Here is a 16,161-nt window from a genome sequence, read left to right as displayed (position 1 = left end):
CAGTTGATATGGTGTTGTTTTAGTGGTTGCTATGGTATCCCTGGTAGTTGTACAATGGTTCTAAGCACTTGCTAGATGGATGCACAAGACGTTACCATTTTAAGCAGCTGATATGGTGTTGTTTTAGTGGTTGCTATGTTGTCCCTGGTAGTTGTACAATGTTCCTAAGAACTTGCTAGATGGATGCGCAAGACGTTACCATTTTAAGCAGTTGATATAGTGTTGTTTAGTGGCTGCTAAGGTGCTGTCAAGTGGTTGCTAAGGTATCCCTGGTAGTTGTATGATGTTTCTAAGCACGTGCTAGATGGATGCGGAAGACGTTAACATTTGAAGCAGTTGATATCATGTTTTTTAGTGGTTGCTATGGTACTAGTAGCTGCTTGCAATGGTATTCCAGGTTGTTGCTCTGGTTGCTCTGGTGTAAAGTGGTTGCTATGGTATCAAGACTCGGCAGCATGCTGTATTTACACAATTCTTTGTACTATTAATCTCCAGCTGGCAAAGTCATAACTTTTTAAGTGTCAGACAAATGGCAGAGAGTGCATTATCACCCCTCTGAAGCATTAATCACTGCCTAATGCATTTGTGACAGGATGACAGGACACAGCAACGGGACCTTTCTCAGAGATGTTATACACGAGGAGACTGGGCACTGGTTACCATATAAGTTCAAGTTCTTACCAAAGACAACATGGGGACTCTTTGCCCCGCCCTCCAACAAAAAAGAGCCAATCAATTTCTAGATACGACATGAGCAAAGGAAGGTCAGCATGCCTGATGTGGAGATCTGTGCAAGAGCAACAGCTAGAACAACAATCTAACTGTCGTAATTTGTGTGTCGTGATTAGCGACGGCACAAAATATCATGATATAGTGTTTTCATTAGATATATTATTAATAAATGGCATCAAAGATGTTTTAACATTTTTTATTGAAACATAGGAGCTTTAAACTCCCTAAGACTAAGCTTACTGCATTTTTTTTTTTCTTAAAATCCTTACATTTTCCCAATGTTTTAAGGAGCAGTAAAGCCACTCCACTAAAGTACAGTTATACAGGAGTTTCAGTGAAGCAGCATTAGCCTTAGCCACAGCGCTAGCTCTTTCACCATTCAGAGGTGAGTATATCAGACTGTAGTCTGCGTGTTTGCCATGTTAAAACAAGCTACATGGCATGAACCGCTAACCACCGGTGTAGCGCTGTCGGGTGGCATTTACTATCACTATCCTCGGCTAGTGCTGCTGCTAACATTCACTGATTAATGACTGATTTATTGATAGTTGTGTATTATATTACGGTGCACCCTATAGTCATAAAATACGGTAAATCAATGAACCAATGAAGCACCATGAGCAGTGTTGGCCAATTGTAGAAGCGCAACCAGCAACAATTGACCGTTTTTTCCATCATACAATAAATACGTCAGCACGTATCATGTTAAAACATCTGCCAAATCTAGATATTGGTCGATACCATTTTAATATCATTGTGCATCCCTTAAAATTAAATCCCAATCAAGCATTTTCTGCACTTTTTACTTCCTCCTCGTCAACAGTAGTAAGACAAGCTGTTAAGACAGAGCGCCAATAACTACTTCTAGCAGTTTTATTAAATGCTGATAGGTAAATGATACGGTAAGAGTATGAGTATGGTAAGAGTATGAGTATGGTAAGAGTATGAGTATGGTAAGAGTATGTATCAGAGTATCAGGCTGCTGCTCCTGCTCAGGCCCTGCGACGGCCTGGCGTTTGCATATCGCGCACTGATATCTAAGATGGCCACTGCCACGGCGAGTGTTAACACTCCGGCTTTATTTCTGGCCTTATCACTTCCGCGGACTGGACTTAGCCTGGCGTTGGGTTACACACACACACACACACACACACCGCTGCTGCTGCTCCGTAAAGATATTTCCAGATCACCGTCAAGCTGTTTCCAAAATGTGTGAACTCAGAAAGACCTGCAGCTCTGCTTAGGATCTGCTCAGGTCCAGAACTGACCCACAGTGAGGCACCTGATCACTGCAGAGCCTGAAGACAATGAAGGAAAAGAAAAGCAGTGAAGTCTGAGGAGGATGAGTCTGGGTGATTTATGAGGGACCTGCTCTGGCTGCTTTAGCTGCTCTGGCTGCTCTGGCTCAGACTGGACTGGACCGTGGAGTCCATCCTTGAAGCTGTCAGAAGAGAAACATGTGGAGAAATGTGGGGGAATGTTCTTCGGTCAGCTGGTAACAATGGCACAAAAAAAAAAACCAGAATAACTACTTTTGTTTGGATGATATTATCACAAAAACAATCAATAAAAGCAATATTTTTACCGTTATTTAAAGATAATATTATAACCCTAATTAATTATAATGCATCTACAACTTCCTTAAGAGCACAGAATGTTTAATTATCAATATGCAGCTCTGGAAAAAAAAAACACTTCTGAATTTCTGAGTTTCTGAATCAGTTTATCAGATTTTGCTATTTATAGGTATATATTTAAGTAAAATCTACATTGTTGTTTAATTCTTTAAACTACAAACAACATTTCTCCCAAATTCCAAATACAAATATTGTCATTTAGAGCATTTATTTGCAGAAAATGAGAAATGGCTGAAATAAAAAAAAAAAGGTGCAGCGATTTCTCACCTCAAATAATGCAAAGAAAACAAGTTCATATTCATAAAGTTTTAAGAGTTCAGAAATATTTATTATATATTTGGTGGAATAACTCTGGTTTTTAATCACAGTTTTTTTTTCATGCATCTTGGCATCATGTTCTCCTCCACCAGTCTTACACACTGCTTTTGGATAACTTTATGCTGCTTTACTCCTGGTGCACAAATGCAAGCAGTTCCATCTTCCTCTTGATTATATTCCAGATGTTTTTTAGTTTGGTAAAATCAAAGAAACTCATCATTTTTAAGTGATTTCTTATTTTTTTCCAGAGCTGTATATAATGGTAAAGGCTGTAAAACTGTAAAAACAAGTTCACATAGGATTTAAATGCCCTTCAAATCACTGTCCATTAAAACACTGTCCATTAAATGTAGAAGGTGCTGATATTTAGTGAGTAAACGTGAAATCAGTTGTGATTGGGCACTTTTTGGTCCCCAGTAATTTGTGTAGTGCTACTAATGACGATTAGTCGACAATGAACATTTGGAGTCAACAATTTTTTATAATCGACATTGTCGATTATATCGACTAATCGTTGCAGCCCTTATTACTATGCTATCTTTCCTAAGAAAAACCTAATGGTTAATCTAGAGAGGTAAGCACAAATATTTATATGTTAAATTACGTCCACATATTGTACAATAAATCGTTAACCAGTGATTATCGTGACAGGCCGAACCAGACCGGTGACCATGTTCCACTCAGAGACTCCAGGCTGGGTGATGATTGATGCTGCTTTGACTGGGTGACTTCTGACAAGCTTTATATCTTCAGAGCAGCTTTCTTATCAGCTCCTCTTTTCCTCTCTGCCTACAGGCACTTTTAACCTCTTACACTGTGAGGGCCATATGTCAGTTCCTCACTCTCCTCACTGTATACCTCACACACTGTAGCTTACTTAACGGGCGAGGGAGGCGAGTATCAGTATCTGGATGGGGTTTCAGATGTGTGTGACATTCTGTTAGCTGTGTGCTTCGTCTTGATTGGACTGTGTAGAGTGTAACAGTGTTATTGCCAAATCTGAGGCTAGTTAGAATTAGGGGTGGGCGATATGGCTCTAAAATAATATCACGATATTTCAGGGTATTTTTGTGATAACGATATACTTGGCGATATAGGAAAACCAAAATAATTATTAAATTTCAGGAATATAGTATAATAGTATAACAGAATAATCATAATGTGGCAAAATAAATAATATAGCATAAAATAATATAATGCAGCAAATAATATTGCAGAATATTTAGTGCATGCATATAAACTGCAAACTAAAACAATTATACAATAAATACACCTAAAGCTTCACAGTAAATAATAGACTACTTTTAAGACAGAACAGCCCTATTATCACGATATGGATTTTTAATATCATGATATTTCTGTGTCACGATATATTGTATACGATATAATATTGCCCACCCCTACTTAGAATCACACAGCAGGTGAAAGTGGTTCAAATCTGATTTTTCCACCAAATTTAATGTCTATTTTCTGATTTACACACTACCTTTTTAATGTGACCTGTGTGAGACATTCATCTGAACAGTTAATATAACAGTTGTATAACTGTATAACTGATGCTCATGAGTAAAACACCAATGCTTCAAGTTAGGGTTGTACTATAAATCATATTTTTAATGATATAGTTATAGATTGGTTGCTTGGTTGGTTTTTGGGGTTTTATTGCCACTTTAGTACATATTTGGCTATTTGTGGCATACACTTGGTTTTATTTGTCCTGAAGGGCTGCAACTAATGATTATTTTGGTAGTCGACTAATCTGATGATAATTTTTTCGATTAGTCGATTAGTTGATTAGTCAACGATTATTTCTGCCATGTCCTCCATCTATAAAAACAACAGAAAAACAGCTAAACATGAGATTTAAAAGACATTTAAATGTCCATGTTACACTTTGTGTAATGTGGTACTGTTACAAATTAACGATTAGTCGACAATAACATTTGTATTTGACAAATTTAAATAATCGACATTGCTGATTATATCGACTAATCATTGCAGCCCTAACGTCCAGACAGATCAAAGTTGTTTAAAGGTTCTAGCACGATAAGGAAAATATATTTAGCTACATGTACATGTATTAAAATAGGTGTTTAAGGTTAAGATGCGATACAAACTTTAAAAAGGTCTTTTATGTTCTTTTCTTGGTAGTAAGATTGTCTTATATTTTAGCGGCATGTTGCATGATTAACAAGATTTTCATCATTTGTTATTACTTGTCTATATGTTAGATTTTAATGAGTATAGTCATACAAGTAACAACAATAGTTACATTGAACATGTGCAAGTACACTGCCCACATGCACAACAGAAAGAGAGCTTCAAACTACAGATTATGCTAACATAGCTAGTTCTGGGGACAGAAACACAACGGGAGAGGAGTAATAGGCTCATTCACAGTTTGCACTCCGATTAATCCGTGTCTCCAAAAGTGCCCAAACACAACAGATTACATAACTACTCATTAAATATCAGTACTTTCCACATTTAAACAACATCTGGGCATTTAAATCCCACATTCAGCTGATTCTTTAATTTTAAAGGTAGAAACAATGGTTGACCAACTGACTAATTAAACTATTTATACTGTGTGTACACATATAGATATATATATATATATATATATTTATTTATTTATTTATTTATTTATTTTTAATAAAAGTAGTCAACTACCAAACCTTCAGGTAGCTTAAACTGATTTAGGATCTTAAATTTAGCAGGTTTCGTATCGCTATCAGGATATCCACATAACAATTTATGACCACATTATGCAACTTTTTTTATTATATTGTGTCAAAATATTACGTACCATAATGAATTGACCGATTAGAATGCTCAAAAATGACTTGAAATAAATGTATTATTTTTTCATCTTATTAGTGTTTTGCGTGCGTTTTGGAACTCATCAAAGCAATGTGCTGCATATATGATATATATGTTTGCAGTTTTGTAATCCCATCACTATTTATATTATCGCCGTCAGACAAAAAAGCTTGTCTGGCAGTTGTTGTTTATAGTGTGTAAAAAAAAAAAAAAAACTTGTTAATAAACAGACCAATAGAATTGCTCTAAAATTACTTGGAATAAACATCATTAAGACAGTTTATTCTTTATATTATAAAGTTGCATATATTTATAGAGAGATATACTTTTGTTTAAAGTCAACCTGCCCTGAGATTGCAGGGCTAAATGTTGCACCTTTACATAAATAAAGTTGATGATAAATGTCTGTTAATTATTGAAATAAATAAAGCCAAAGTCAGTATCACAGCCTATATATACATTAGTATGGAAGAAACGTTAAAGCCTTGTCCATGTGTGGAATGGTGAAAGGGACTACATTCAAAAAAAAAAAAAAAACTCTAAAACTCTCCAAAACATTCCTCTTTTCAGCTGCAAAAGTTCAGCCACCAGGCTGAGAGGTGTTTAATAAAGCAGAAATTGTGTTGCATATTACGCTACACCCCCACTCCCCCCATGCTCTACTTAGGGAGAGGGCTCTTAGGCTGGTTATTGGCCAGAAAATGCACTCGCTCCAGTTCTGTCCAAAGAAAACAATAGTCATGTCACAAAACTTGACATGGTGAAGGCTGTGCACTGCACTGGCTGCTCTTACTGCACTTACTGCACAGCCGGCCAGGAGGAAGTATTCACAACTGAAGGGCTTGCTTTGGAAAAGTAGGAAAGAAGGAAAACAAACCAAAAACTACGACATTAATCCTAAAATATGACTTAACGGTTCTGATAAGCTACTTTCCAGAGCCTGTATGCTGTATGCTGCTATACACAGCCCACTCCAACAATAGTAACAATGGTGGAAGTGTAGTCCAGCTATCTGAGAGTGACCAAAACTTTTAATGTGCTGTATATGTAATAGCATAACTTAAAAAGCTCTGTGTAAAAGAGTCTATTTTACTCATGAACAGAAAACCCTTTGTGGTAAAGTTAAGTGGAGCCTTCTACCAAACATCCTCAGAGTGAAGCACCACAAATACACCACAACAACATGGATTAACATCCCTCTCAGCTAAGTACATTTAAGTACACTGAAAAAAAAAAAACATTTTGATGATGGCCCTGATGAAAAGCAACCTTTAGCACAACCTCACTTTAACATTTTAACTCATAAGCATTGGTTAGTGTTCAAACTAACCACTGAATCAATTTTTAAGACTTTAAAAACTGTTGGGTCTCTTGTCACAAATAATACCAATTATTTTAAAGTCCCTTTCTACACTAAACGAACTCAGTACACGCTATACCAACAAACACAATGTGGAATGTGGAAGTAGAAAGTAAAGCCTAAAACTAACAAAACATTCAGCTTAAACCATGACATTAAAACAATTTGAATCAATGCAAAAAAAAAAAAAATCAAAGCTGTTTCAATGCACAAAACATATTGATTGGATTGAGAAATCCAGTGTGAAATGGACTTAGAAACATATATATTACCTTAAAACACTCACTCCACACCTAGTATTTGTGTTAATAAGACAAAAATAGCCAAGGTGATAACCCATACTACACCAATGAGTTATCGTCAAAATACTGTCCTTATTATTTTTGTTTATTTATTCTTATATTTGGTTTGGTTGCATTAGATTAGTCTAAAGGAGAAAACAGTATGAAATTGACTATGAAAATAAAAATATAAACACAAATACAAAGTGTGGAGAGATGTTATTATAAGAGAAACCCAAGCATGACAACTCATACAACTTCAATGGTTTTTCATATAATACTGGACTTATAGAAAACAAAACATAAAAATGTATAGATTTTTTGGTTGCATTGTGCAGTTTAAAGTAGAAATATGGTGTGAAATGGACTAAGAAACATACAAAGTCAAAAACAAAGTGTGGAGAGATGTGTTTTAAAAATTTATAAGAGAAACCCAAGCATGATATCCCATTCTACTCCAATAGGTTATCATCAAAATACTGCCCTGATAGTAAAGAATATAAAAAAATATTTTTTTCTTTTGAGTGAATTACATAGTTTAAAGGAGAAGCCCAGTGTGAAATGGTCTAAGAAACATATATAGTACATTAAAACACTCACTATACACTTTATATTTGTGTTTCTAAGACAAAACCCAAGATGATAACCCATACTATTCTAATTGTTTATCTTAAAATACTGCCCTGATAGTAAAGAATATAAAAATGTATTTTTCTTTTAGTTGAATTACTTAGTTTAAAGTAGAAATCCCGTATGAAAAGTACTTTGAAACAAACAAACACAACTACAAAGTGTGAAGAGATATGTTTTAAGTTATTATAAGAGAAACCCAAACATGCCAACCCATAGTAAATTTAAAATGTATATTTTTTTTGTTGTATTGTGTGGTTTTAAGGAGAAACCAAGTGTGAAACTGACTATGACTCATATATAATAACTTTAAACACTTACTCCACATTTTCTATTCGTGTTAATAACACAAAAACAAGATGATAAACCATTGGAGTAGTATTGGATATCATAAAAATACTGTCCTGATAGCAAAGAACATAAAGCATAGTATTTGTTATGGTTGCATTGCATAGTTTAAAGGAGAAATACAGTATGAATTACACTATAAAACATATATTAACTTAACAAAACTCTCTCCACACTTTGTATTTGTGAAAAAAATAATAGAAAAAAACAAGATCCAAGAACCAATACTACTCCAATGGTTTATCATCAAGATACTGTCCTTGTAGAAAACGAACATAGTTTAAAGAAGAAATCCAGTATGAAATGGACTATGAAGCATATAATAACTTAAAAGACTTTCTCCACACTTTGTATCTGTGTTTATAAAAGAACGTAAGAGAAAAAGAAGAGAATATAAGAGAAAACCAGGCTTTTATTAGACTTACAGATAGTAGGTAAAGGCGCTGAGTCCGTTTGGAACAGTGCTGAGCCCTTTCCCGGAGCAGTCCGCCCCTCCGTCCTCGTCGCAGCGGCACAGCGGCGAGCATGTAGCCGGGGTGGAGCGCCCTTGGCCGGCGGCGCGTAGCGTGAACACCCCGAGCCCCAGCACCAGTACAGGCACCAGCAGCCGGGTCGCCGCTAATAACGAGGGCATGGTGGTCGTCCTTGACCGCATTGGAGCTTCGAGAAGACGGCGTTAGCCAGTCCTGGGCAGAGGTTTCGGGTTTTAGGGGTAAAGTGGGGGTAAAGTAGGGGTAGGTAGGAGTAGTTTGGTCACCTTAATCTCAGTGAAACCCCGCGGGCTGGAGGGGGTCTACCAGGGTCCCAAACGCTCTTTGTTTACGGGCTGAGAGGCATGTTGTGCCCGCCTGGCTGGCTGAATGTTAACCTAGCTAAAGCAGCCCTCCAGGACCGAGCAGAACCGAGCAGGACCGCCTACCTTGCTAGTAGTTAACCTAGATATCTTGAAGTAAACGTTAAGCGCTGAGCAGGGCCAGCGGTTCGCATGCTGCTGCACCGAGTCCGGCTCGCACCTCCAGCCGCCCGCCAGCAGCCCAGTCCCCGCAACCAGGCTCCACACCTCCCGCTCTCCCCGCAGCTCCGAACTCGCGGTCCACACCGGGCTCCGAGACCCAGAAACCTCCTCAGTAGGAAGCTAGAATAACAGAACAACGCGCGGCACCGTCCGTCCACCACACTCCGCGTCTCCAGCCGCCTCCCCCGGGTTTATTTTATGAAGGAAAAGCACGGGCAGCTCCACACCGCTCAGCTCAGCTCAGCTCAGCTCAGCTCAGCTCAGCTCAGCTCAGCTCAGCTCTCTCCACCGCCGCCGCTCCTGGAGCTACCCTCCTCCCCCTCGCCCGCTCCGCGCCACCCGCTGCGATACTAGCTCACTCATTACACCGCGATACTTACGATATATAATTACCGCACGACACTCTCAACGATACTCATACTAATCGCGATATTCCTGTAGAACTATACTATTACGTTTCTTTGATTTTACCAAATTGCAAACCTCTGGAATATATAGTCAAGAGAAATATAACGTTTTTCCAAAAGCAGTGTGTAAGACTGGTGGAGGAGAGCATGATGCCAAGACATATGAAAACTGATTAAAAACAGGGTTATTCCACCAAAGATTGATTTCTGGACTCTTAAAACTTCATGAAAATGAATTTGTTTTCTTTGCATCATTTAAGATCTAAAAGCTCTGCGTCTTTTTCATTATTTTGAACATTTCTTCTTTTTTAGCAAAAAAAAAAGCTCTAAATGCTCCATGTGAAATGGACTATGAATCATGATAACGAGTATATACTTATGTCGAACATTACATTAAATTGTTTTTAGTGGACGCTTTTATCCAAAGCGATAAAAATACATTAAACTACAATGTTAAAAAACATTTAGCCGTAGAGAGGCCAAAAAGGCAACTGTCCCAGTTTGGCCTTGATTCGTATTGACTGTTCTTTTTCTGTTTCATAGATTTTATGTGTAAAGTATGAAGTATGACAATATGATAAAAAATAGGTAGAATTAACATTATTAATTGCTAAACATTAAGCAAGTGCCTTCAGTCCCTTAAAATAATATCTACATATACACATACACAATATCATCAGAAGATTCAGACAATCTGGAGAAATATCTGTGTAAAAAGGAACAAAGCTGACGGTAAGTACTGGATGCTGGTGATCTTTGGCGGCACTGCAGTAAAAACAGGCTGTACTAATTCTGTAATGGAAAGCACTGCATGAGCTTCCAGAGATCACTGTCTGTCTGTGAACACTGGGTAATGTCCGCAAATGCAAGTGAAAACTGTATCATGCAAAGGAGATTCAATAAGTCAGGCTAATTGGAACTTGATTGAAATTGCCCCTTATGTGTGAGTGGATGTGTCTGTGTGTCTGTCTGTGTCTGTCTGCCTTGCGATGGCTTTCCTTTCCTGCCGCGAAATAGCCGACAAGCTGATGTGGCGTTAAACTCGACTACCCGACCCCCCCCCCTGACTGAAGCCAAAGGAAAAAAACTGTTCTGTGGTCAGATAACTCAAAATTAAGAAAACATTAAGAAAATAATTATTCTATAAAATAAAATAAAATAAAAATAATCAAATACAAATAGACAATAAAAACATATACTTAAATATTTCTGGGTATTTAATGGTACCCTGCAACACTATTCTCTATTACTGTAGCTATTACCATAATACTCCTCTACTCCACTCTAAGCAGTGATACTGCACTGCAGTACTACCTCATTGAACTGTATATGATGCCATATAATGCTAGTATTCAGCGCTACCCAATAATACTGTTCTTCTATTCTAAAGCTGTATCTTTTAATTGGTTTACTAATCGTTGATAGTTATTACCAGTGTACCAGACCTTTACCAGACCTATTAAAAAAAATCTATACTGGAGGCTCAGTGGTCCAGTGGTCTAAAGTGCTAAGCCACTGTGATCGGAAGATTGCTGGTTCGCATCCCGGTCATGCAGCTTGCCATCAGCTGCCAGAGCCCTAAAATTGCACAATTAGCCTTGCTCTCTCTGGGTGAGTAGATGGTGGTCTTTTCCCTTGTCACTCCTAGGGTGATGTTGATCAGCACAAGGCGCCTGTGAGCTGATGTATCAGAACCGAGTCGCTGCGCCTTCCTCCATGTGCACTGTGAAGCTACTCAGCAATACTGTAAGTGTTGTAATGCTGTAAATGCCGTTTGACCACTCTGCTTGTTTGCTTTAAAATATTATACATATAATACTTCACTTTGCTATGCTTCACTGATATCAGGCTACATTTTGGTTTAGACATTGCAGCACTATCTTATTTAATGATACTGTACTCTGATGTTATTCTGCAGTTCAGTGTTTAATCCCTTTTCTTGCATTTCTTCAGGTGTATTAATTGTAATACTAAAGGATGGAATTATATTTGGTCTGGTTTAGTCCAATAGCTATTGGTCATATATGTAAATCTATCCACAGTCAAAAGTTTGGACACCTTCTCATTCTAAGTAGATTAATATTAAAGACATTAAAACAATTAAGGGACAAATATAGAATTATGTAGTAAAAAGTAAAAAAGTGTTAGTCCTCTACAATCCCCTGATCTAAACCTGATGAACTGAGATGGTGTTTTGAGGTGATTTCAGATGAGCTGGAGCTTCACAGCGTGAACTATTGTTCAGCACCTCCAGAAACTCCTTTAAGACGCTGAGAAAACTATTCCAGGTGACTCGCCCTCATGAAGACACTGAGATTAGGCAGCGATAGTGTATTTGACCACGACCATGACGAAACGGGTTTGATCCTGCGTGAGAAACGGTATGTTTATTTATTTATTTTCCTTTCTTCTTGGTTTTACCTGCTTTGAGATCAACTGTTCTGCAATTGGGTTCAACAACCCTCTGGGCTGAAGAGCTACTAGTCTGTAGCACTCCATCCCATTACACTTCATTTTCCAAAACAGAATTTCTTCCATGGCCCGCCACCTAATGGCTTGGAAAAGATCTGGCCCGTGGCCAAAATTAATTGCCGACCCCTGCTGTATAGCTTAAATATAGTCTTCAATATTAAATTTACAATGTAAAAAATCATAAAAAGAAAGAAAACACATTGAATGAGAAGAACCCTTTCCATTTTTTTTTTTTTTTTGGAAACTGGGGTTGTGCAGTAAATCTCAAAAACTCAAAAACCTGTTTGTGTGTGTGTGTGTGTGTGTGTGTGTGTGTGTGTTTAGCCCTGGAGCTAAAGCCAGAGCCTCAGTCTGCTCTGTAGCCTCGGCGACGGCAGCCTCATAAACTGCCAAGTGTTCTGCCGGACAGGAAGAGCCCACAAGGCAATGAGTTTTCATGCAAATGCCATTTGCATAAGCAGCAGCGGAAGGGAGCGGTGAAAAGGCACTTGTGCTACTTGTTATGATAGATGGCCACAAGAGGAAAAGACCTGGACGAGAACACATTTGAATGGCACATATCAAGATTCCCTCACAAATAGACGCTGGCTATCAAAACAGGGTTAGCAAAGCTGTGTGTGTGGAGAAGAGAGAGAGAGAGAGAGGGAGAGGGAGAGATTAAGAATGGTTCACAGGGGAACCTATGCTAGCCAACTATTTAGGTAGAGACAGTAAGAGCAGATGAGCTCTATCAACCTCGAATGAATCAGCTGTGATTTATGGCCATTTTACATTCATTTAGAACCTTTGCATAATGTAGAGATTCTTTAAAAGAAACACGTTTTTTTTAGTGCTTTACAATAATATACAGCTGTGGAAAAAATTAGGAGACCACTTCTGTTTCTGAATCAGTTTCTCTGATTTCGCTATTTATAAGTTTTAAGAGTTCAGAAATCAATATTTGGTGGAATAACCCTGGTTTTAATCACAGTTCTCATGCATCTTGGCGTGTTCTCCTCCACCAGTCTTACACACTGCTTTTGGATAACTTTATGCCTTTTCTCCTGGTGCAAAAATTCAAGCAGTTCAGTTTGATTTGATGGCTTGTGATCATCCATCTTCCTCTTGATTATATTCCAGAGGATTTCAATTTGGTAAAATCAAAGAGACTCATTGTTTTTAAGTGGTCTCTTATTTCTTTCCAGAGCTGTATATATATTTATGTATTTATATGTATAGTTTTAGCATCATTATCGCAACGTGAGTATGTGCAAATCGTTCAAAGTATCGTAGAATATGCAACATATCGTAAACCGCAAATGTTTTTGTATAAGTCGTGTCATCTTTGCTGCATGATATCAAAGAACCAATACATTTCTTTATCCTACTCTTTTGACAAATGTGGCTCTATCTTACACCATGTGCAAGTTGCATTGCCTTATTACTACTATGCTTATGGGTGTGGCTTTCAGGAAATTAAGTGTGTTCAGATAAATGTCTGGTGTATTGCTATCTGGGCAATGGAAAACTCAGGTGCTCCACTGACTGATTACAACCTAGACAGAGACGTCAACTGTCAGATGTTTTTTGCTATCTTGCCGTCATGTAATATCTGACAGTCACTTCTGTTTTTTCACATGGGCAATTTTACCCAGATGCCTATTCAGCAACATCACCAACATTACTACCCACTCCACTGCGCTGTCCACTGTGGTTGGTAATATTAATAACCATCTATGGTGCATTTCCAGTACACATGTCACACTGTGGATGAAGGAATGTAAAATGCTTGCATCACAATTTGGAAAATGGGATGTACCATCCATCTGGTACCCACTTAAATCAGGTCTCTTTTTTTATCAACTCCAACTCATGAGCACATTGGCCAGTGTTCCTTCATTTTACTCACAAGATAACATGAGCGTAATGGTCAACAACAACATCTTTTTATACCCTTAATTTCCTCAACTCTAATCTGATTTGGCCTTTAGTTAACACAGACTGCAGCCAAATAATGGCACACACACACACACACACACACACACACACACTTGATGACAGATCAAGGCTGCCACCCCCTGGTCAGATATCTCTACATATAAAGTTTGAACAGACCTGGCTGCTGTAAAACATGGGCTTATACTGACACCTTCTGCATGGTTTTGGTTTTGTCCAGTGAGAGATTAGACCAGCAGCCTGCAGACAGAAACAGCGGCCTGTAGTGGATTAAGAAGAGACTTGCAGAGCTGCATTGATGGTTAATTTCTGTACATTTCTGTAAATTTTGTGCTGTTGCTTTTTAAAGTGACAGTGCATGAGTTTTAAAGATTTAGGGTGCTTTCACACCTGAAAGTCCGGACCTTGTGTTGCTACATTGTATATATTTGGTCCGCTTATTTTTGTTTTCACACTGCAGTTTAGGGAGCGCACCAAAGTCCTTTGTGTGATACTGCTACATCCTTTCATCATCACTTACGTATCGATGCGTTCTCCTTAACTTGATGCTGATTGGTTTTAGAAGGACATGCGTCTGACGTTGGCGTGTTGACAATTCAGCGGGTGGTTAATTTGACGGGAAGCCTTTCCTGGATCAGGATAAAATGAATGAACAGATTCATTTCGTCTCCATAGTAGTTCTGATGCTATTGTGGTTTTTATACCAGCAGCAGCAGCAACTTCAGGCACAGTACTCTAGGTTAGTTCAAATTCACCAAACGAACGTGCTTCTCCTGAAGCAACTGAATCCACAGCTCATTTTTTCTTCTTTTCCGGTTATTTTGAGAGGGTACTGACTGCAGCCTGCAGGAAGGCGGAGTTGGACGTCCAGTGCATCCAGCTCCGCCCACTTTGTTAGCGTCATGCCGTCCAGTCCCGCCCAGTTTGTGAGCATCATGTCTTAGCTCCGCCTCTGAACGGAAGTAAACAATGTACAGGGCAGTTAGCGGACTTTAAATATAATGCGCCGTCGTCCGGCTTAAATACTGTGTTACACTACAAGCTTGCGAGACTGACAAGGCGTGGCGTGGACAAAGTGGGTGGGACTGGACGCGCTGCACGTCAAACTCCGCCTTCCCGCAGGCTGCAGTCAGTAGTAGATGGTTATTTTTCTTCTTCTGCTGCCGTTGTTTAGGAACGCCTGCTCAGCTTCCTGTAATTCAGGGGTCTCAAAGTAGCGGCCCGCGGGCCACATGCGGCCCGCGACGCGGTTTCATATGGCCCCTCACGGGTTAACAAAATAAACATACATCTGGCCCGCAATTCAATTTAATTATTTATGCTTTATTATGTTCGTTTTCATATTTTATCTTAACTTGTATTTTGGTGTGTGTGTGTGTGTGTGTGTGTGTGTGTTTTTTGTTTTTTTTTTGCTTACGCTGCGTTGCCTGCTTTAGTAGTCTTCAGTAGCCTTCAACAGTCTAACCTTGCTGCCGTGGTGTGTCCACTAAACTCCGTAGTTATAAACATCCTGAGGTTAGCAGCGCGTTTATAATGTAATCCGAGCAGTGCCTCCGTGACGCTGCTCTAAACTGCTGCTGTTAGCTGCTTGGGCTGAAAGATGAACTGTAGAGAGCTGTATTATCCGGTTAGTGGGGTTATTTTATTTCATACACAGAAGAACTTACAAATTTTTAAAAACGCTCCAGACTGGCTCAGCTGAGCCCTGTAGCCCGTGGCTGGGCTGCAGCTCTGACTAAGCAAAGACTGCGGGCTTGTGGTGCTGCAGCTGCAGCTCCGACTAGTGGTTGGATGAGGAACTGCTAAATCTGAGGAAATGCTAAATCTGTCACAGCTCACAATTTTTGATTTTATATTTATTAAGCCTTATTTCAGTATCAAACGTTTTGATCAAAGTTAATATAACTTATAAATTAAAAGGATTTATGTTAATAGAGCATCAAGCAACCATTTTTCCATGCAACTGTAATATTTGATTGAATAAATAGTATATTGAGAGTTATTTAACATTCATTTTGTATTACATCTGGTTACATTTTCTTATATTTATAAGTTACATCTGGCCCTCAGAGGACAGCCAATATGCCAATGTGGCCCTCGGCAAAAATGAGTTTGAGACCCCTGCTGTAATTGGTCCGAAAGTTCGAACCATCCAGAAAAGCGCTTTCACACTGCAGGAAAACCGGACCATGATTCAGAAGAT

The 16,161-nt window shown here is 38.7% G+C and overlaps 1 protein-coding gene across 1 annotated transcript in view; it reads right to left on the bottom strand.

The window, feature by feature from the left end:
* The window catches only part of lgr4 (leucine-rich repeat containing G protein-coupled receptor 4), a 111,210-nt gene extending 101,790 nt beyond the window's left edge, over nt 1–9,420 (bottom strand). Inside the window, exon 1 of the mRNA XM_049471233.1 lies at nt 8,555–9,420. Within this exon, the coding sequence (XP_049327190.1) occupies nt 8,555–8,784 (230 nt within the window). The 5' untranslated portion in view covers nt 8,785–9,420. The remainder of the gene's footprint in view (nt 1–8,554) is intronic.
* Between the last annotated feature and the right edge of the window lie 6,741 nt (nt 9,421–16,161).

The sequence above is a fragment of the Astyanax mexicanus genome, chromosome 23, assembly GCF_023375975.1.
Source record: "Astyanax mexicanus isolate ESR-SI-001 chromosome 23, AstMex3_surface, whole genome shotgun sequence".
Taxonomy (NCBI): domain Eukaryota; kingdom Metazoa; phylum Chordata; class Actinopteri; order Characiformes; family Acestrorhamphidae; genus Astyanax; species Astyanax mexicanus.
This window is presented reverse-complemented; position numbering and strand designations above follow the sequence as displayed.